General features: G+C 45.2%; 2 protein-coding genes across 2 annotated transcripts in view; one reads left to right on the forward strand and one right to left on the reverse strand.

Moving 5' to 3' along the window:
* Positions 1–22145, reverse strand: part of cyb5d2 (cytochrome b5 domain containing 2) — a 592339-nt gene that overhangs the window by 356663 nt on the left and 213531 nt on the right. The window lies entirely within an intron of this gene.
* zbtb16a (zinc finger and BTB domain containing 16a) overlaps positions 1–22145 on the forward strand; it is a 163300-nt gene that overhangs the window by 90592 nt on the left and 50563 nt on the right. The window contains exon 4 of the mRNA XM_080780879.1: positions 6903–6989. Within this exon, the coding sequence (XP_080637005.1) occupies positions 6903–6989 (87 nt within the window). The remainder of the gene's footprint in view (positions 1–6902; positions 6990–22145) is intronic.

Consider the following 22145-nt stretch of genomic DNA (forward strand, 5'->3'; position numbering starts at 1 on the left):
AGATTGTCTTTGATTTAATTAAACACTTAGACACCTGTGTCACACTATACGTATAACTGGGTGTTGAAACAGTTTGGTGCGTCCGTGCTTTAGTACTAAAGCTAGGAGCTGACACTGGCAGCATTGAACTGACCACTTGGTCTTCTCCAGGAACTAGGCAGCTCATAGAAAATAGAAAAAACAGAAATAGTGGTTTTGAGAGGAAGAGGAAGGAAGTAGGCCCCTCCGGGCTGGCCGGCCGGCTGGCTGGTTTGTGACCGGTGGTCAGGTTACCTGAAGGCACTGAGTGACCCCTCACTGTGGTGGAGCCATGGATGGAGGGAGGCCTTTGTGTCTTTGACGTCTCACTACAAAAGAGTCAGATCGGAAACTCAAATGAACCTCAGCTCATCACACACACACACACACACACAAGAAGTTCATGGCAGGTTCAACATCGTTGTGCAAACGCAGATGTGACTCATTGGCTCCGCCTTTTCACAACGCCATATGCCACGCTCTTATGTTTGTCTTTCCTCAATCATATTGGGTTGAGAGGGTGAAGCCGATGGCTCCAATTAGTCAGCAATGTCTGCCAAAGTAACCGCTCTTAGTCTTAATGCTATTGCAAGTCTTTACTTTTTATTTTTTTATTGTATTTATCTTTAGAGTCATTAATGTCTCACTGTGTAACATGGGTAATTACATAGTACAAAAAGAAAGGCATTGCAGCAACAAGACAAGAGCAGCAGACTCACATTGTTGTAAACAGCAGAACATAAATAAATAAAAGCAAGGGTCAACCTCTGTATTGGAGCCCAACACCCAAATCACACAGCAGCTGAGCAACGGGGAGCGAGCACCAATATGGATCAGCCAGCCCTTTGTAGTGTGTGCCAGGCGGAGTCAGACAACAGGCAGTGGGACTAGTACAGTAGTACAGTATAATACCCCTTGCAAGCTCCCCCAATAATGTTTCAAAGATACAAATTAACACAGGGTTTTCTGCAGGGGGCAAAATACATAGTCAAAGTGCTACTGGAGGGGGGTGGGCACGCGACTAGGCACGCTGGGATCAAACGTTCCATACCAACATTTGTACTCCAAATATCTCAATATTTATACAATATGACTATGGGTTCACACTTCTTTTATTGTATTTTAATTGTAGCAACAGTGAAAACTAAACATTCTTTGCGCTGCTGAGCAATTCGGTGCCACAGAACTGGTCTGTTCTGTGGCACAGAAAGTTGTGAGCTTATAGATAGATATATTTTCACTGCTCCTCAAATCTTTTTTAATCTAATTTATGGAATTTCTTAGGTTTTTCTTTAATTTCTTCGTGACATTACTGATAAAGATCATTGGATTTGTTATTCATTCATGGAAAGTTTAGCTTTTTTGGGAATGTTTTTTGAAAATATTTTTAAATAATAATTAAAAACCAAATGTAGGAAACAAAAACTAAGGGGACCCATAACGATGTGTCCGTGACCCACAAATGGGTCCCAACCCACTGTTTGGGAAACGATGATGAGTGGATGGGGAGCACAGGCTCCCCCACCAGCATCCAATGTACTGTATTGGGATGGGGTTAGCCAACGTGTTATCAGCATCGTGTTATCAGCTTGTAGATCTGCTACTTTTGGCGAGAGATTTGGTGTAGAGGGAGAAAAAAGGCTACACAGCCCCTGGAGAGGACTGAGGTGTTGATTGACGTCTTGGTTGCGAGGTGTCGGACCCGGGCCTAGTGGTCCGGGCACCTAGGCTGGTAATCCAGCCTGACAGCGTGCCGTGGGTTGGAATCCCGACGACCATTGCTGCGTGTCTTCCCCCGTCTCTCTCCCCGTTTCCTGTCCGGCCCAGTTACAATTTATATTTCTTTTCAGTCATCAGAAATTGCACAGGTCAGATATGACTTATATACACAGAAATCACTTACAAATTTAATATTTTTTTCTTCCCAACAAAAGCACAAAATAGCGGAAATAGTTGATCTACACGCTTACAACATGTCAGAAGTGACATTGCAGATCGGCTGATTCTGCAATTTTTTGAAAAATGTATGGACATTTTTCAACATGGAAAATTTTCAACATGAAAAAATAATTGCGATCATCTCAAATAATTGTGATTATGTGATAACTGTGACAGGCCTACCTTAGGGGTGACCAAGGTGTTTATCGGGGTCTTTAGGGGTTTGAGTGTTCACTCAGGCTTTGAGGGTGACCGAGAGGTGTTGTTCGTCAGGGTCTAATGTCCTGTTGACGCACCGGAGCCCCAACAAAGGTTGTGCAACGTGTCTGAGAGGGAAGTGAAACAGGATGCGGCTGTAGTGGCATGTGGCACCTGACTCCCCCCACCCACCCACACACACACACACACACGCACACACTCACACAGACATGCACGCGCACACGCACACACTGTGTTATTGGGAGCGACCGTTGTGCAAGTCTCATTATGTCAGCTAAGGGCCCGCTCTGTGGCAATGCGATCTCCCAAGCCCACTTACAGATGAGTGGAGGAAGTGTCCAGCTGTTAGCAGAACACTTCTTTTACTGACCCCAGTTTTAGTTTATTTTATTAACTTCTCTTTCTCCAACTGTCTGCGGACAGCTTGCACATATTTTACAACAGTTATTTAACCACCTACAGACCCAAATGTATACTCCTGTTTTGTTTTGTGTCCATATGTTTTAGTTAAATCGAACCTATTTAGACCTGAGGCTGATTCTACTGTCATAATGTGAGAATTTGTACACATCATGATGTGTGGTCAGCATGTAGATTGGCCATTTTTGCCCGAAATAGGAATGCCAGGTTGAAAGTGGTTAAGTTGAGACCTTGACGGTTGCAATAAATTAACAATTCCTAGGATCAACAAAAAAGAGCACATCATCGTAGATCCTGCACCGTAATTCGAATGGGTTTTTTATTGACGCCGGGCAGATGATGTCTGAGGAGGAGGGGTTGTTAAACACATTTTGTAAGGACTAGAAGAGTAACAGTTCATGTCAAGGGGTGCCCCCTCCCACACCCACAAAATTCACCCTCATTCTTTCTCCCCTAGCAAGTCCCCCTTGCTTGCAATCAAAGCGGGCCAGAGATTTATCGCTTTAATTTGGCAAGGGGGTTGAGGGGTGTCGGCTGCTACCGAGCAGAGGGCCCCCACTTAGAGCTGGTTAGGGGCATCGCTCTGGGTGGCTGCCTGCCGGGGCCATGCGCTCCGGATTCCCGTGGCCCCCGCACTTTCCTCCCCTCCGTGCCCCTCCTCAACGACCGAGATCAACAGGGGCACCGCGTACCGCGACATCCTCCTTGAAGCGAGGCACCACGCTGGCAGCTCCCTGGCGATTTATGTCCTTTTGCCACAAGTCGGGGCATGCCCCAGCACTAAAGTCCCACCCTGGGATCATTTAGCACACGGCTACTGGCCTCCCAAAGCACTGGTAATGGGCGTTGTAGCGCTGCCCGGAGACGCTTGTGTCACTGTGTGGTTTTTGTCGAGGTAGGGGAAAAAAAGATTGCTTTTGACATCCCTAATAATGTAATGGGGAAAACGTGCATGTACTTGAGTCTTCTCAAACATTTCCATGCTAAGGACCGCCAAATGGATGTATTTGGCCGCAGACCCCCATTTGAAAGCATTTAGTGCCAGGGACCCCCATAAGAGAAATGCATCTGTATTTGTCAATCTTTGTTCTATAATACCAGATCTATAAGCTCACAATTATTATATTATTTAATATTTCTATATGATTATATTTTTGAATAGCTGAAAAATATAACTGTTCCTCATTTTCCATGAGAATTCCTGGAACCCTCCCAAGCACCTTCCCGGACCACACTTTGAGAACCAGTAGCCCAAGCTCTATGAAAGGTGTGCATTGTATGAAATTTGTCAATTGCATACATTGCATACAAATTACCATACTCCTCTTCTTAGGCTTGGTTCAGTCATAGGCAAATCCAATTTGTTTCCCAAATCTGATCTTTAGTACTGACTGTCCATCCTGGTATTTGTAAGAGATCTGATGAGATTTGTTTATTCAGACACCGTTGACCTTTCAGCATCGGTCGTTGTCATAACGACATATAGGTGCGAGTAATGCTTAATAGACCCTGTTGCATTACAACCTCACAATGCCACCCTGAGACACATATTTAATAGCTTTTCAAACCACCTAGGCATGTGTTTCAAGACTTGATCAAACCAATCTGAAATTCTGAATCCAATCTGGAGGGGCCAAAAAGACACATTTTGTCCCGACAACATAGCCCAAGTTATCTCCATTGTACAATGTACCAGGCACTGTATGTCAACAACTCAATCAATTTGCGAAAAGGTCTCTGGTCCTACATGGAATGCAATGTAAATTGGCCTGGATTGTAAAGCGATAATTATAGTTGGTCTGATAATAATAAATCGGAGACTACAGTGAAAGGGAACCATGTGATTAATGCAAATGTGACATCAGAGGGGTGGTGGGTGGCGGTTATTAAGAACCTGTCTACATCTCCTCTACGCGTCTCGTTCTCTAAAGGTTAAGTGGCTCTTTTTGCTGGCTAATTCAGCCATATGCTTGTCTCTTGGTCTGACATATCTACATGCACATTTGCCATATGCTCATATGACAAATAGTTTCTCTTGAACGTGCAGCACAAACAACATGGCAAGTTCAGATCTCTGAAGGAGGGTTGACCTGAATCAACCCACGTTATTGCTTTGATACATTTTGGACTGTAATCTAGGGTTCCTTTCGCAGACATATGGGGGTCTTTGAAATTAAAACATTTGAGAGCCACTGATCTAATGAATCGTGTGATGCACCCTTATTTTGGGACTGCATGAGGGGTTGGATTGGGGGGGGGTGACCATGAGCACAGTATGAGAAATGGTGGGAATTGGCAATGGCAACAACCAAATTGGGAGCAAGAAAATGAAAAGGGACAAACAGTTGCATAAGCCCTCGACTGGCAGGCACACTCTGTCATGTATGCATGTGCGTGTGTCATTTCTGCTTTTGGAAGGAGTTATTACAGTACAGGCTGTTCCCTAATGTCACTGTGGTTGCAAAACCCACAAGCCATCTCCTAAACTTTTTTTTGTCATCTAAGAATTGACTTCCTGTTTTCATTGCGCTTGCTTGCTTGCTCTCTCTCTCTCTCTCTCTCTCTCTCTCTCTCTCTCTCTCTCTCTCTCTCTCTCTCTCTCTCTCTCTCTCCCCTCCCTCTCTGGAGGTGTTGTAACCCAGGAGATGGTGCCAAGAACAAACCAAGGACTGATTTAGAGAGATCGCTCTGTGCCTACAATGCAAGAGACGGGCGTACTCACACACACACACTCACACGCACCTGCTTAACATCTGGACTCTGCATGTGCGCGAGTGCTCACGTGTGCGTGTGTGATGCGTATGGCATGTACAGTACTGGTTGCCAAGCCATAAAAGCTCAGTGCCTGGGCCTGATCTGAACTGATCTGGCCTCCACCAGCAACCCTCTGTTTGTGCATGCCAGTCGCTCCCTCCTCAACGCTACAAGGCTCACATTTCTTAAATTTGAGTTAAAGTATCGATACCATAATGTACAGTAGAAATAAAAGTGCTGTATTCAACATTTACTTGAGTAACAGTATAAAGGTATTGCCATCAGGACATGAGGACTTTGCTAAATGGGAACAGTTGTAGCACCATAGTAGGGTACAAGAGGAATTTAATTAAATTGATTTGTATATGTACGCTGGCGTACAGTACTTCTAGACCAGACCTGCTGTACATTACAATATTCTGAAGTTCACCCATAGAGTCCCTGGCCACTTGCTGAATGTTTTGCTGGATATTGAACCACCTGTGAATACTGGAACAATGTGAATTCAAATGTCAGTGCTTTAAACTTCTGCGCATAGCCATGTTCACACCAAAGATTATGTTTTGAAATGAATATGGTTGTATTTTTGAATAACTCTGCTTCTGGTACATGGTCAATGCATGTTTTTGGTTATTTCCAGATAACACGTATATTAACTTTATTTATACAGGGCTTGACACTTTTTGATGCACAAAAGTCACTTGTCGAATGGGTTGATGAACCCTGCAGGCTTGTGATGGATATTTTCCACAAAATGTTTGCTACGGACATACAAAAGGAGTGGTCAATAATATTACCATAATACTAAATGCATACTAGTCCAGTAGACACGATGAAGAAAAGAACACTGTGTTTTTAAAGAGGGAGAGTGGTTTGACCGTCACATTTTGAAATGTGTTTTTGAAAAAAGCATGTTGCGGTTTCCTCAACCCCTTATTAAGATATTGGAAAGCTGAGAATGTAAATGGGTGTACCGTGCATCATTGGTTTCAATGTACACGTTATACAAAATCAATGGTTTAGTATTTGATTAAATATCAAATTCTAAAACTCTGTACACCATAAACGCCCTCAGTGTTAATTTACTGCCACTTTTTAAGGGTCCTGATGATTTTACTGTATATTATAAATGCAATTCGGGTTAATGTTCTTCTGGGACAACTTTCCATTTCCAGCGTTCAATTCACACTGCCAAATCACATGCGTATAGATTATGTAGTGTGATAGAAAATATGTATGGTAGGTACAAACCACACTAAATATAGCTTGAAGGTGAACATTGCAGGTGTATTGAAAACAAACTGCATAAAACACGTGACAGTTGTGTGTCTGACAAACCATTGTCATGTTTTCCGTCACAGCATCTCCAGTTACAGTAGATTATATGCGCTATACAGTATATTTCCTGTATCTTGTCTCTGCCGGGGTGGAAACCTTGTATGTCTAAAAATGAATTCAAATTTGAGTGGGGGGGGGGGACAGAAACTAAACTATGGAGATAAGAGCTTTCTGACGGCAACACTATATGAATCCCCTTGTCTCTTATTTTCTAGCTGGTGAGAAGGCCATAGTGTGTGACCAGTGTGGTGCTCAGTTCCAGACAGAGGAATCCTTGGAGTCCCACCGACAGATTCACACTGGTAAGTACACACACACACACACACACACACACACACACACACACACACACGCACACACACACACACACACACACACACACACACACACACAAACACACACACACTCAGCCGAATGTGTTTAGAATAGCAGACATACAGTCTGACTTGTGCTATGTGTGAGCCAAGGTTGTGGAACATTTCTATACATATGCGTATGTACCACCTACACACACACACACACACACACACACCATGAGAGCAACAACTTATTGATAAAGGCAGTGAAATTTCCATCTTGGCTTCGATGCCAAATCTGTTTTACCACTGCGTCTCGTCTCAAACCAAAATGAGACTTCCTTCCGCGGCGCTTTGTGAGCTGACGGATCGCCTCATTTCCGTGCGTGTGCATGATGCCGTTGTACAACGAGGTATGAATCTAGCGTTATGCTCCCCACCCCAATGATTACCTCGCAAAACGCTGTTTCATGGGTAATAAGCAGCAGTGTAGTGTTTTAGCAGCACCACTTGCTAATGATGAGCTACATGGAGCATAAAAGTACACGTGCCACATCGAGTTGGACCGAATCGCAATCACAATGAGTCAGCTGTGGCCATCAGCCCGTAGCAACTTAAACCCTATATACTTGTGTCTGTTATGAGTTATGACATGTCATCTAGTGTTTATTCAAGCGGTAGGGGTCAAGTGGCTTGCTCAGGGACACTTTGACACGTATGCCGGACGGGGGGACCTTCTTCTGATTAACACATGGCCTTTCTACCCACTCAGTCACTATACATACAATGCCCCTGTGTGTGTGTGTGTGTGTGTGTGTGTGTGTGTGTGTGTGTGTGTGTGTGTGTGCGTGTGTGCGCGTGCGTGCGTGCGCACATGCTCCTAAGATCCAGGGCTCAGTGACATACATATATATACGCACACACACAACCTGCACCGTAAAGGCCGTTAAGGGCTTCCATGGACTTGCTCAAGGAGCCGGGCATCGAACCGGGGAACCATCCGCTCATGTTCCCAGGCAGCGGCGGCTCTACCTCCTGAGTCACTCCAGAGATGGATGACACAGCCCAGACTGTAATCAACAAGCTGGCCAAACTTGGCAGGCCACGGTTGTTTATCAGCACTCGCTATGACGATGAGGAAGAGGATGGCAGCCTGGGTGCCAGGATGTAAATAGAGGGAAGTAAATCCTCCCGTAGCAGATGCACCGAAGTGCACGGTCTTATGTTGTTGACGAAGCCCTTCGGTTTTAGATGGAAAGGTTGTCTCGGCTTTCTCCCCTTTTTTAGAGACAGCGTTCACATGAAGAGAGAGGGAGGGGGTATTCCTGAAAGCCTGATTTATTCTTAGTCGCATGCTGGTGTTGCGCACCAAAGATTTTCAGAGTGCAACGCCCGGGCGCAACTATAAACATAAAATGACTTGTCTTTGTTTTAGTTCTACTGGATCTCTCAGAACTCTAGTTTTCCACACAATGCTTTGGTAGGACACAACACGGCGTGCATCCAAGGTTTTAAGTGTTTCTTTCATCTGCAGAGTGACCATCTGTGTGCGTGACCTACAGTTTACTGCTGTGCCAGCTTTGAGATTGGCGCAGTTATCCACATCTAAAAAAAACAAACAAATCACTCCTTCTCTTGTATTTCCTCAAACCGTCTCTGTAGCAAATCGGTTCCAAAAATACAAAACAAAATTGTATGATTCCCCATCCAAGTTTCCTTCTACGCATCACATGTAGCGACCGGTTTCTTCATTCCGGTTAATTGCTTGACTTTTATATTCAGAATGAGCAGAACAGACTATTCTACACAGGAAAGTGTTTCCTAAATTTGCCCGACTTCCTTGACTCATCATTATTATCATCATCATCATTATCATCATCATTATTATTATTATCATCATCATCATCATTGTGCTCGTCAAAATCCATCCACAAAACCTCTGACCTCAAAGTAGCACCTCCCACTGTCGTCGTCCCCCCCTCCCCCCTCCTCATAGTTACCCCCACTTGACGACCCCCCCCCCCCAACCTGATGTTTGACCAGGCGATGGGGGTGTGTGCGGGGGGTTCGGGGTAGTCCTTTGGGGCCTCCCGTCCCTCCGCCAGTCGGCTTGCCCGAGGTAAAGAAGGGTTAAACGAGGCTAATGATCTGACAGCCATAACAGCGGAAAGGCACACTCTAAATATAGCATTCCAGTCTGGAGCAAAAACGAGAGGGGATGGGGAGGGGTGGAGGGTGAGGGAAGCGGGGCGGGAGGGGGGGGGGGGGGTCAGCCCCAGTCTTAGCCACAGACAGACAAGCCTTCCTGCCAGGCAACTGAAACAGCAGCGGTAGCGGCCATGTCCCTAAGCCCGGCTGCCTCTGAAGCCCCCCCCACTCCCCCCCAATACCCCCAAGGCTTATAGGGTTTGAGAAATGGGCTCCGAAAGCGAGCGGCTCGGCCAATCTTCTGTCTGAGTCTATATATATATATATATATATATATAGAGAGAGAGAGAGAGAGAGAGAGAGAGAGAGAGAGAGAGAGGGGGGAGAGAGAGAGAGAGAGGTGTCCTTGGTTCAAGTGTTCCAAAAGAAATTCCCTCCTTCGTTTGCTTTTTGTGCACACATGCATGTTGAGTTAGTGTACGTGTGGGTGCGTGTGTGTGTTTGCCGTGCTGTATTGTGGAACGCAAAGTGTTATTTATCTTAGCTCAACAGTAACCAGAGGGTTGACGGCGCTTAACCGCCAGCTCTCTTTCCCACAGTAGTGACTGACTGGTGTACGATTAGGCTGAGATTTGCGAGAGTTAGTACTTTTTACTCCTCTCCCTCAATTCCCATCTCTCTGTGTCTCTCGCTCTCTCGCTCATTCTCTTCCTCCTTTCGGTCTTGGAGACCTGTTTACAAGTCACATGCCCATCCAACCAAAACAGAAACATGTTGCCTAACAGCAGCAGGGACCCTTTCCTGGGTCCCACTAACGCTTGTCTTGGATGTTGCGTCCTCTTTTTATAAAGAGGTAATGACCCCTGCATGGTCAGAGATGCCGGCAGGAAGTCACGGGGGGAGGGGGTTGGGGCAGGGGGGGGGGGGGGGGTCAGCCTTGTGATGTAAACATCCAGCTCTCATCTTCCCAGCCAGCAGGCATCAAGGTGCATCAACCACATATACCCCCCCCCCCCCACGCCAAACACATTTTATGTCAAGACGTTTGGGGGGATGCGCTGTCTGTTGACCAATCAAAGCCACATGTTATGTAAACCTGAACTCTTTGGCAGCGAGCGCTTGTGTTCTCTGATGACACTATTTGGCCTCGAAAGGCCTTTTTCTCATTTCTGGGTGGTGATGCTCCGTGCATGTCCATGAATGCACACTATTGTGACACCTCCTTGGGTCAGCTACATGCAAGTCAGCTGCTGTCTGACTTAACCGTTAGCTCTCTCTCTCTCTCTCTCTCTCTCTCTCTCTCTCTCACAAACATTTCAAGATGTCTGTTTGAGTTCAAATAACTTGAAATTCATTCAAGTTTTATTTATTCTCGAAACTACACTGAGTAATCAAACTCATTTTCAGTGTTGTACCTCATTGTACCTCATTACCGTATTTTTCTAAATTAACCGTATAATTATGCATTAACAATTATAATCCACAGATGCAACGAAACGTAATCCAACATCAGGCCTGAAGCTGTCATAATTTATAATTGTCAAGACGATTAACCACTTTCAATGGGGTGCAATGGGGCAGCGGTGGCTCAAGGGTAGAGTGGCCGGATGGTAACCGCAAGGTTGCCAGTTCGAACCTGGACTCCCCCAGAGTTAGTGTTGAAGTGTCCTTGAGCAAGACACTAAACCCCACATTTCTCCTGATGTGCTGGTTGGTGCCTTGCATGGTTTCGGTTATCGGTGTTATCGGTGTGTGTGTGTGTGTGTGTGTGTGTGTGTGTGTGTGTGTGTGTGTGTGTGTGTGTGTGTGTGTGAATGAACTGCACAATCTATGTAAAGCGCCTTGGATAAAGGCACTATATAAATGCACCATTTACCATTTTACTGAACAGATAAGGCCTGTGTGGGGGGGAGGTTCGGGATCCCAAGTGTTCCATGAGCAAAACAAGATCATGTGGCTGTGTTTATCCACTGTCCACCCACGTGTACGTACCCCCCCCCCCACACACACACACACACACACACCCACACACACCCCCACACACACGCACGCGCACGGGTGCGCACACGCACTGCACAGTGTGAAGAAAGTGTGGCACAACCTGACACCCAGGCACACAAACACACATTGGTACACTAACCCGCATGCAGTCGTCTCCTCGCCTTCCCGAGCCAACAGCTCTTGTGAGTTGCATTAAGGGCTCCCGACGTGTATCTAATTTTTTTGCCACGTCGCAGACGGGGAGTATCAAAATATCATGGCATGCCTTAAGGTTTTTAGCAAGTTAGCAACAAAGAACGCTGTCTTGTGTGCGTCTTCCACGGGACTCCAGTGTCCTAATGTGACTTCCTCCGTGCTAATCTCCACACCATGCGGGCCAACTTAACAATCGGGCCTGAGAATTGAATCTGTGGGTATACTGTAACTCCTGGCAAAGAATTTTGTTTTCTTTGATTTATAAAAAATATGTTACTGTGTTACTTCTTGCCCTTCTCTCTGTCTTTGGTGGTCTCTCTCTCTGTCTTTGGTGGTCTCTGCCATACTTTGAGTGCTGCAGGATTCCAACAGAACGCTTGGTTTGGGTGACGGGGTAGAGGATGTATTGCATAGTTTGTTGTAGAATAACATTTGAGGGTATGCGGGCCTCGCGAGCATTCGTCATTCAACCACCAATGTTGTTTATGCATGATCTCTCTCTCTCTCTCTCTCTCTCTCTCTCAACACCAGCAGTGGTCCCAGAGAAAGTACAATAGGTGGGGGCTGCGCTCTGCGTGTCGTTTTTTCTTGTAGTCTTGTAATACGGGGGAAAATATGCAAACCATGGAGTTGCGATGGTGGGTTTTAGCCAGTGGGAACGCAGCATGACTCCAGCAGAGCCCTGGCCACAGAGTAAACACTTTCTTTTCTCAAGCCAGAAATAGTTTGGCTACAGAAAGAAATGAGACTGGAGGGAGGGAGAGAGAGAATGTGAGGGGAAAAAGACACAGGAGAGAAGACTAAACGGTAGAATACGAACCTTCCTGACGTTCTCTCTCTTTTTCATTCTCTCCTTTTTAAATAAAAAGTAAAATTACCTGCACACCGTCTACACTTGCACAACAGGAAGACATGTATTATTAAACAACGTTTGGGTCACATAGATGGAACATTGCTTAAATCAGTGTGCAAGTGCAGACACTGTGCGGGTCATTTTATTTTAATAGATAACTATATATAGATATAGTTAAACGCTATACGATCCAAGCCTACACACCCTTGTGCATAATGCTATGTTCACACTGGCTGATGCAAAAGACACGGATGAAAATCTACCATGCGTATATTTGTAGCTTTGTATTTTTGTGGCTGAAGTTGAAACCAGCTCAAGTTTTTTGTAGCTTTTGTAGCTGTTTGCAGCAGCTACAAACGTTGCATGTATCTTTGCATCGTCATGTCGCTGCTCGCTGGCTTCCATTGACAATGAATGGTAGACTGTATCTTTGCATCTGCCCGTGCGAACGCAGCATAAGACTTGTTTCCCATTCTCTCCTTTTTGCCATCTCTTTCCCTTCCTCCCACATCTGAAAATGTTCTCACTGGTGGCCATCTAATCAGTGACTTTATACACACGCAAACACGCACAGACGTGTGAGCACGCGTGCGCACGCACACACACAGTCCTCATGTCACTCAGGCAAATGAGGCCAATAGCAGAGCTACACAAGGGTCACGTCAAAAGTGTCGATTGTCTCAATCACATTAGGCCAGCGCTGGCATCTGTTTAGCATTTACCTAATTGTGATGTTATTAACTTGTCAGTGAGCATTAGGCTGGCGATAAGCAATGCAAATATTCTCCTGGCCCGGGCGCGACAGCGCACACATGTGCATGCACATGCGTGTGCAATTACACACACAGACAGACACAGAGCCCCCCACCCGGACGGACACACACACACACACACACACACACACACACACACACACACACACACACAAACACACAGCCCATGGAAGCGATTCCCTTTGACTCACTGATCAATCTCAGCTTCTCTGTTTATATGAAATCACGGTCACATAAGTACATGCACGTGCCGTTTCTCCTCTGCCCGTCACAGCCGCCCCAATCTCCAGACCCCCCAAATTGACACTTATTAGCCCACGGACCCCCATTTGAATGCCAGGGACCCCCGTAAGAGTAGATTTTTAGGCCTCTAGCAGTGATTCTCAACCCTTTTAATTTCAAGGACCCCCCCCAGTTTGACATGCATTAGTCTACACGGGCCCCCATCTCTGGGACCCCCAATTTATATTGTGTAAAATCAATGTTAATTTAACTCTTGAGTGTGTACAAATGGAGGTACACTCTCTGAGTTACAGACCCATAAGGGTCCATTTGGTTCCAAACTAACATTTAGCTGGAAACCCCCTGGAAGTCCCTCAAGGACCCCTGGGGGTCCACGGACACCACTTTGGGAACCACTGCTATAGGGGACATCATATTGGTATGGCAGTTTTATAAATGCTATTGTAGGTGGTGCACCGCAAATAGCCATAGAAGCTCACAACTTCTTGCAGCACAATACAAACAATACAAATGCTATTTTGGGTGCGCATGCAGCAAAGTATACATCAAGCATAGAAACAAACAATCTTCTCGTTGTAGTTCTTTAAGCTGAAGGACGGAACATTGTCCTCATAATCAGTGGTGTAAAGTAACTAAGTACATGTACTCAAGAACTGTACTTTTAGTACAAAAAAGGTACTTTTTACGTTACTGGAGTTATTTCCGATTTTAAATACTTTTACTTGTACTCCACTACATCTCAGAAGCAAATGTTGTACTTTTACTCCACTATTATATGAAGATTATTTACTTTTTAGATTTAAATAATTATTGCAAAACATAGCCGACACATTAACGCCCTATATACATTTGGGCCATTTGAAAATGGACGATCTACAAGCTCACAGTGTGTTGCGACGCGATGGATTGTGAGCTTGTAGCTCTGCTATTTTCAAAGAGTTTTGAGTGGTGCAGGGGCAAAGGTGGCACTGTTGTGCCAGAAACGGAGAGAGAGAGATAGTGTTGCACTGACTGGTGCCTGCTAATTACAGAGAGAGAGAGAGGCAGGGGGAGAGGAGAGAGGGGAGTTGCACCATGAATGGGAACCTCAAGGTTCCCATTGGGCTGTTCTACCGGCCAAACCAGACTTTTACTTGTAACAGAGTACTTTTTACATTGTAGTACTGAAGTAAAACATTTGATTACTTTTTCCACCACTGCTCATAATGTATATTTTTCTAATTCTACCATACTTGTGGTGACATTTGGCCTCTCATAATGTATATTAATATATATATATATATAATATATATTCTACCATACTTGTGGTGACATTTGGCCTCTCATAATGTATATTAATATATATATATATATAATATATATTCTACCATACTTGTGGTGACATTTGGCCTCTCATAAGCAGAAGCACAAGTATAGACACACAAACGCACACTAGACACAAAAGCAGCTCAACCCCCGAAGGTCACTTGGGCGTCGAATTCAGAGTTCTTCTTCTCATTGCTGTTTTGCTGTCAGTAATTACATCAAATTATATTTCTAATATTTAATCTTTTTTTTCTCTCTATCTGCGACCCATTAATAACGGTGCAAGCTGTTCACTGTCAAGCGGCAGACTCTCCCATCTGTTTGCGTTTGGCGAGCCGGTTGCACGCACAGAGGGCATCCAGGGTCAGTGCAGGTATCGAGTGCTGTACACAAGCCCTGCTACTGTATATACAGTATGCACCCGTTGAACTGTAGCTGTGCTGGCTGTGGAGTGCAGCGCAGACCCCCATGGAGTTTTATTGGTCATCTTTACCTCTTAACCCAAGATCAGATTCTAAAAATGTCCGTTTGAAAATGACAGTTTTCTGAAAAAGCTATGTTTCTATGTCGGTTGTTCTTCGATTTAAAAAAAATAGGGTGTTCAATAATACTGATTTATGGAAAAAATGAATCTAAAACCTCAAAAATGGAGTTAGGCGGTTTCCTCCCGACAGCAACGATATTATAACTTATTTATTTATACATTTTTTTAATTAATTTTCATGTTAACCTATAAGGCCATGGACAAGATAAGGACGCCTGGTTGTGGTTATCTAACATGGACGGAGGCAGTCGTTACAGTACTTCATCAGACAATTATAATGCATTGTATAATGTGACCGTTGCACTATACGATGTGTATATGATGTGTACTATGCACTATGCACGCGTGTTCCATTAGGGCATAATGCAGCTGACAGTTGGTGCTACAGTAGCCTCGGGCTGTGTGAAATTGAAGGGCTGGTTTTAACTGGATTCTATTTCACTCTGAGCCACGGCGGCAAAGATATTGATGGTGGGGCCTTGTTGTACAGTATTTATGTTGGCGGGTTTAGTCATAACCAGGAGCTCAACACTGAGTCTCCGGAAGTTCAATAAAAATAATAATCATTGGGACACTTCAGCTCAGGATTAACCATTGACCCTATATTGCAATGATATTGCATTTAGTTTGGCGTTGTGAATCTGCTCATCTGCACAATCTGAAATTTGAACGCTGACATCTGAACAACCACTGTCAGCTAGCATATAGAGTGAACGCAGAATAGAGACTGACTACTTTAATGGATAGCCCTGGTGTACTGTCGTGCATGTGTGAGTTAGCTTGAAGCGAATGAGGAAACAGACAGACTGATTAGTGGGAGTATATATATATGAATGAACTATTGGCGAATGAATGCTGGGGTCCAGAGAGAGATAATTAGACGCAGCCTCCATGAACTATCGCTGCGAGTGAGTGTGTGTTAGCAGGTCATTGGCCCGAAAAAGTTTGAGAACTAGTGTTCTAAACAAATAAGTCTTTGTCTTGTCCTCTCGGTCTCCTGTCTTGCTCAGCGCTCACTTCCACTCCTCTTCCAGAGTCAGAGCGCTACAGAGTGGTCTGAGGCTCTATCAGTGGCTCAATTAAATGAAGCTCCAGACTTCAGTCACTTCTTCTCCTTATTCTTTTTCCTCTCCTACTACTACTACAGCACCCCCCCCCCGGCCCCCTCCCTTTCTTCGCCATCCAAAACAATTTTTCCCCCACAGATAGGATCTAAATGAGTTTTCTAGGCGGAGGAGGAAGACACTTGCAGTCGGTGGCTGATGGATACCGTGCGCGGTCCTCCGCGGCGCGGCGTGGCCACCAAAACCCCCACACTGTGTGAGAGAGAGAGAGAGAGAACAGGGGATATGTATGTTTATGTGTAAATGAGATAAAGTGTGAATGAAACGTTGGCATCCCCCCACCACCACCCCCCCTTCCAATTCATTGAGAAGTACCCAACTGGGCCCCCGCGTTCCCGAAGCCTCTGGGCCGTGGCTTAGTGTCATGGTGGGCACAGCGGCTTTGTGGCATCACCACGGGAAACGGTGGGACGACACGGTATTTGAGGAGGGGCGGCGGTACTCCTGAAAGTGTGTGTGTGTGTGTGTGTATGGGGGGGGGGGGGTCCAGAATGTAGTAGCAAATTGGGATGTTGGTACTGCTCAGGCGGTTTGGGCTCGGACAGAGATTCCCCCAGCGTGCTTTGTGGATCATTGTGAGCTAGATAGGCTACAGCAACCGCACATCTACTGAGGCCAATACAATGTTCCGTGCACAACGCCGGGGAGAGTGTGTGTGTGTGTGTGTGTGTGTGTGTGTGTGTGTGTGTGTGTGTTGGAGGGGGGGATTATAGACTCCCGGAGGGCTCTGCGATTCACGGGCCATAAAATAGAAGTCAGCAGGACTCTGCAAATCTGGCCCAGCCAATATATATATACCCCCCCCAAACCCCTTTCTGGTTGGCCTTGTAGGATGTGTCTCCATACTACGTCACAATGCAAACCCTGGTGAGCCATGTCCCGTTGTCGGACCATTTTAATGCTCCCCCCTCCAACTCCCTCCATCCCTCCCGGTTCCCACTACTCTGTCCCATTGCATTTGCATGAGCGAGACCCACTGGGTCTTTGTTGGGTGCTTTACTTACTTTACTAGGCAGATAAGGAAGAGATGGGCTGTAAGCTGTGGAACACAGCGATGGCCTTCGCCCCATCAAGGGAATACCCCTCCATCCCTCCACCCTCACCCCACAACTCCCCATTGTCGGTGGTTTTCCTACCTTCAGAAATCCCTGTTGTATTTTAACCTTGGCGCAGCGACGATTTAGAATATAAAAGGAATCGCCCGAGAGAGAGGAAACGGGGAGAGAGAGAGAGATGTGAGGTCAACAACAGCAAAGGCTCTTTTGTCTGTTGAGTTATTAGAAGTAAATCTCCCTCTGTAATTAGATTGCCGCCGTTTGTGGCCATCTTCTTAGGCGAGCACGTTGTTAAAACAGCAACACGCGAGGGCCATTTTAATTTACAGTGCAAATACCTTTCGATTGGAGCGACGAGAGGGGACCGGGGGGTGTGGGGAGGGGGATAGGCATTCACTGAGGAGGAGGAGGAGGAGGAGGAGGGACAATAGAGGCGTCTTTTCTTTTCTCTCCGTTTTGTTGTTGTTGTTTGAAAGCGGGAAGAGCTTCTGAGCGGCTCTCCTGTGTTCCTTAATTGTGAAGCAAGGAGATTAGTAAGAGTGCTTCCAACCTTTCACCTCAAACAAAGGAGCCATCAGGTCCCGTTGCCTAGTGACACAGACAGGGTTTCACACCGACCGGCCAATTTACCCGCTGCCCGCGCCACTCTGGACACATCCAGCAGACCGCTGGTAGCTGGAAAAATAGAAGGGGGGAAAAAGATACCTCTAGGCGACGGGCTTCATGGCCAATTTATAAAATTACTTAATACAGTATATATGTAATTGCTGTCAGGCAGAAGCCTCTCTATATTCTAACTTAAGCAGCACAACCAATTTACAATTTAGGCATTTAGCAGACGCTCTTAATCCAGAGCGATTTACAGTAAGCAAGAACAAAACATGGTAATACGTCAAATACATCAAAAATTGTCATCAAGAATCATACGTAAACTAAGAACAGTGGATTATCTGTATAATGAAACTATGCGTATACAATACACTATAGAGTGCTACAGTATGTCTATATAAAATGCTATCTAAGTTACATAAATTGAGCCTTTGCATAAGCTCGTTGAGGCTAGGGCAAGTGTTACGGCAAATGAGTCTGAGTATGAGATTGAGTTTGAAGAGGGGGGGGGGGGTTCAGACTACTAGGAAGATTGGGAGTGAGTCTGCAGTTCTGATTGCAATGGGAAGTGCATTCCGTAGCTTTGGAGCCAGAAGGGAGGAGAGTTTGGGACGTGTGGAGCGTTGTCCCGGTGTTTTTAGTTAAGGTACTTCCATCCAGAATGTTTTGAGCTTGTAGATCTGCTACTTGTGCCGGTTTTTGGAGAGAAAAAAAACAACAGTTTTGGTCATTTTTCCACCCAACTGAGACGCTATATATATTTTTCAACTGACAAGCTTAACGTGTCATCTTTTTTTTAATCTGTTTTATCATTATTTTAAATGTGTTATTTTCTCATTAATGTATGTTAGGCCAGTGTTTCCCTGCACTGGGCTTTGGGCCCCCTTAGGGGGCGCCAGAGATCACAGTGGGGGACATTGTGGCCTCCATTTGGAGGTAGTCCAACATTTGTAACCTATTGCACAAAAACCTAACTTGCTTTTATCCGTTGTCTGCCTGCCACATTCTCAATGTGATATTAGTCAAACTTATCATACAGAAAATATTGTGTAATTTTAACACAGCTAACTGCAGTAATATTTATACTGTTCGTTGAAGTATAACGGTCAACTAAGTGTGTGTGTGTGTGTGTGTGTGTGTGTGTGTGTGTGTGTGTGTGTGTGTGTGTGTGTGTGTGTGTGTGTGTGTCAAGTCCATTGGGGGCGGGTGTCTCCAAGGACAACAGCTTGGCAAATAAGGGGTTAGGCTTTACATCTTGAGTTTGTGCAAACCGCCAATTTTTTCCCCTGCCCGTCATTTCGACGGCGCCGCTAATGGCACGACGCGGCCGCACTAATGAAAATGGCCGTTCAAACCTCACCCCCCAAAGTCTGTCTCTTCTTGCGCTCATATAAAAGTTAATGTACCCGTGACAATGACATTCAGAAGACCGTTTAGCTTCAGAAGAGCTAAACGGGATGGCTCGGCCGGCCGGGGCGGCGAGAGCAGCCGGGCACACAGAAAATGTCCTCTTACGCGGCGCGCTGCTCAATCAAAGGGCACTTAGCGGTGTCATATTGATTATAGAAGCTTAACCCCCGTCAATCGTGGATGGGCTCCGTTGGCAGCCCGCCCGTAAGACGTCTGCCACGCATGGCATCGCCTGAACGGGGGAGGAAGAGCCCTCATGTCCGTACAATTTGTCATCTGCAAAAGTTGGATCCCGAAACGGCCACTTTAACCACTATACTGTTGCTGTCTCAGCATAAACCTCTTATCTCTCCATGTTTGAACCCTTTGTGTTTTGTTTTGTTTTTTGTTTTAGGTTTTATGAACTTAATTAACACCCATACAACCTGAACATTGAACATTCAGTGGATTTTCTGTGATCTGGAGTTTTCTCTCTGTGTTCTGAAGCCTTTTGAACTGCAATTAAAACAGGCAAAATCCCTCAACAGTGACATCTGCTGGCAAATTCTTGTCATATGGGATTTGTGGACTACAAATCAGAGCACTTGTTTGAGCCAGAAAACCTACAGAGAATCTACTGAATGTTAAAAGTTCAGGTTTTTTGGGTGCAATTGAAAACCTAAAAAAACCCAAGACAAATTAATGTTTTTTATGTCACGATCCCTTTATCTAATCCCCCTACTTGATCATACTACGGCGTCACACCAAAAGCTTCATTCGTAGCAGATAGATCCACAAGCTCCAATCTTAGTCACTTGTAAATATGCTACTACCGCTTTTCAATTAGAATCCTGAAAAGTAACAGTTTTTAGCAGTTTTCCGCCCAAACGAGACGATATACTCAGGCGTTATGTTCACACCAGAATGGGGACACTACTTTTCACACAAGGCATAAGTGAATTATCAGGGAAAATCCTCTCCAAGCGAAGATGCAGCAGTGGCCGTTTTGTTGTTTGAGGCCAAAGAGTTGAAATGGAGAACATTGGAGGTATATTTCCTCGTGGAGGTGGCCATGCTAGGACAGTGCTCGGAGTGGGAACTCAAGTGGGAGTCATTACACCCCACCGAGGGCACACTCTTATCAGTTAATAGCAGGTTTCCCTCCGAGAGCAGATTGTTTTGATAGATGGCACCTGGTCAGGCCTTTGCAACCAGCCACAAGAAAACCACCAGCGTGTCCCAGATAAGCTCTTAAAAAAAACAGTGTCCTGTGAGTAATAATTTCTGAATGGGGCACAGAGTGTGTGTGTGTGTGTGTGTGTGTGTGTGTGTGTGTGTGTGTGTGTGTGTGTGTGTGTGTGTGTGTGTGTGTGTGTGTGTGTGTGTGTGTGTGTGTGTGTGTGTGTGTGTGTGTGTGTGTGTGTGTGTGTTACACACACTTTTTCAAATGTCCTTGCATGTTTGTGGGTGTCTGATCCTTTATTAACCCCCAAAGACTGCACACGGTATTTGCATATTTGCACAGGTGTGGCTTTTGGGGTGTCATCAGTTCAACTGATTAGGCAGCATTCCTTCTTGAGATTTTCAATTATACATGCTCTATTTTCAGAGGCTCCTGTGCGTGAGCGCTTTGATCTAGGTTGCTGATTAATTTAGTGTTTGTGTGGGATTTTTCTTTTCTTCTTCATTTCTTGGCAGTTTCCAAGTCCGTCTTGTTTCTATTTTCAGTCTTTTTGTTTCCCCATAGTGCGACACCTTATCAACTGAGCAAACTTGGCTACCTGTGCAATCTATGTTGGTACTACCTGCAGACGTCATAAAACACAGAAGTAGAATAGTTAGTATAAGGTTGCAACACTGTAACACTATCTGACCACTGCAAGCAGTTGTGAAATGACTAACTAACCAAATAATAGGCTCTGTAACTGTTTACAAACAGCACAAAGCTGTATATAAATGATTTACTGCTTTCGAGTGCAGTCATTATCGGTCATTGTGTCAGTAGTATGTGTGAACATGTCTCGTCAAATATGTTATGATTCTGAATAGGTCAATCAACTGACAGTGAATGAAAAATGAATCCGATTGTGGGTGGGCCTTTAACCAAACAAACCAAACACAAGTGAACCAAATGAGCCTTGTATGCCCTGAGTCTATTGTGTCTGGATTGCACTGGACTCGTAATATATATTTACATGTGTGTGTGTGTGTGTGTGTGTGTGTGTGTGTGTGTGTGTATGTGTGTGTGTGTGTGTGTGTGTGTGTGTGTGTGTGTGTGTGTGTACACACATACCGGTATATAAAGTTTAAAAGTCGTCTAGGCTGACCTTGGGTGCAGTGGGATACTAGCAACACAGCTGCAGCTAATATAATTAATAATGGGTGTGGTAGGTAGGTTGTGCGGTCATGTGATTAAGTGGCATGGCACACCTAAATCAAACACACCTGTTCATAAATTAGTTGCAGCTGTGTTGCTTACGTCAGATTGTACCACGGTCAGCCGCGACCTTTAGATAGGTTTTAACCTTTAACGATGGCACCAGACTTGCAAAAGACACATGCAGATTATCAGTCCTCCTTTAATTCCATATACTGCACTGCACTTTTTATAGAATCAGATTGAATTGTCACATCAGTTCTTTACAGGTGTAAAAGTAGTGGATTAAATTATTTTCTTCAATGCGCACTCCAGTGTTTTGTAGTATTCCCGAGAAGAGAGAGGACAGAGGTATGTGAGAGCAGAGGGACAGAAGAGAGAGGACAGAGGTATGTGAGAGCAGAGGGACAGAAGAGAGAGGACAGAGGTATGTGAGAGCAGAGGGACAGAAGAGAGAGGACAGAGGTATGTGAGAGCAGAGGGACAGAAGAGAGAGGACAGAGGTATGTGAGAGCAGAGGGACAGAAGAGAGAGGACAGAGGTATG

Source organism: Protomyctophum bolini (assembly GCF_963924005.1).
Source record: "Protomyctophum bolini genome assembly, chromosome: 13".
Taxonomy (NCBI): Eukaryota; Metazoa; Chordata; class Actinopteri; order Myctophiformes; family Myctophidae; genus Protomyctophum; species Protomyctophum bolini.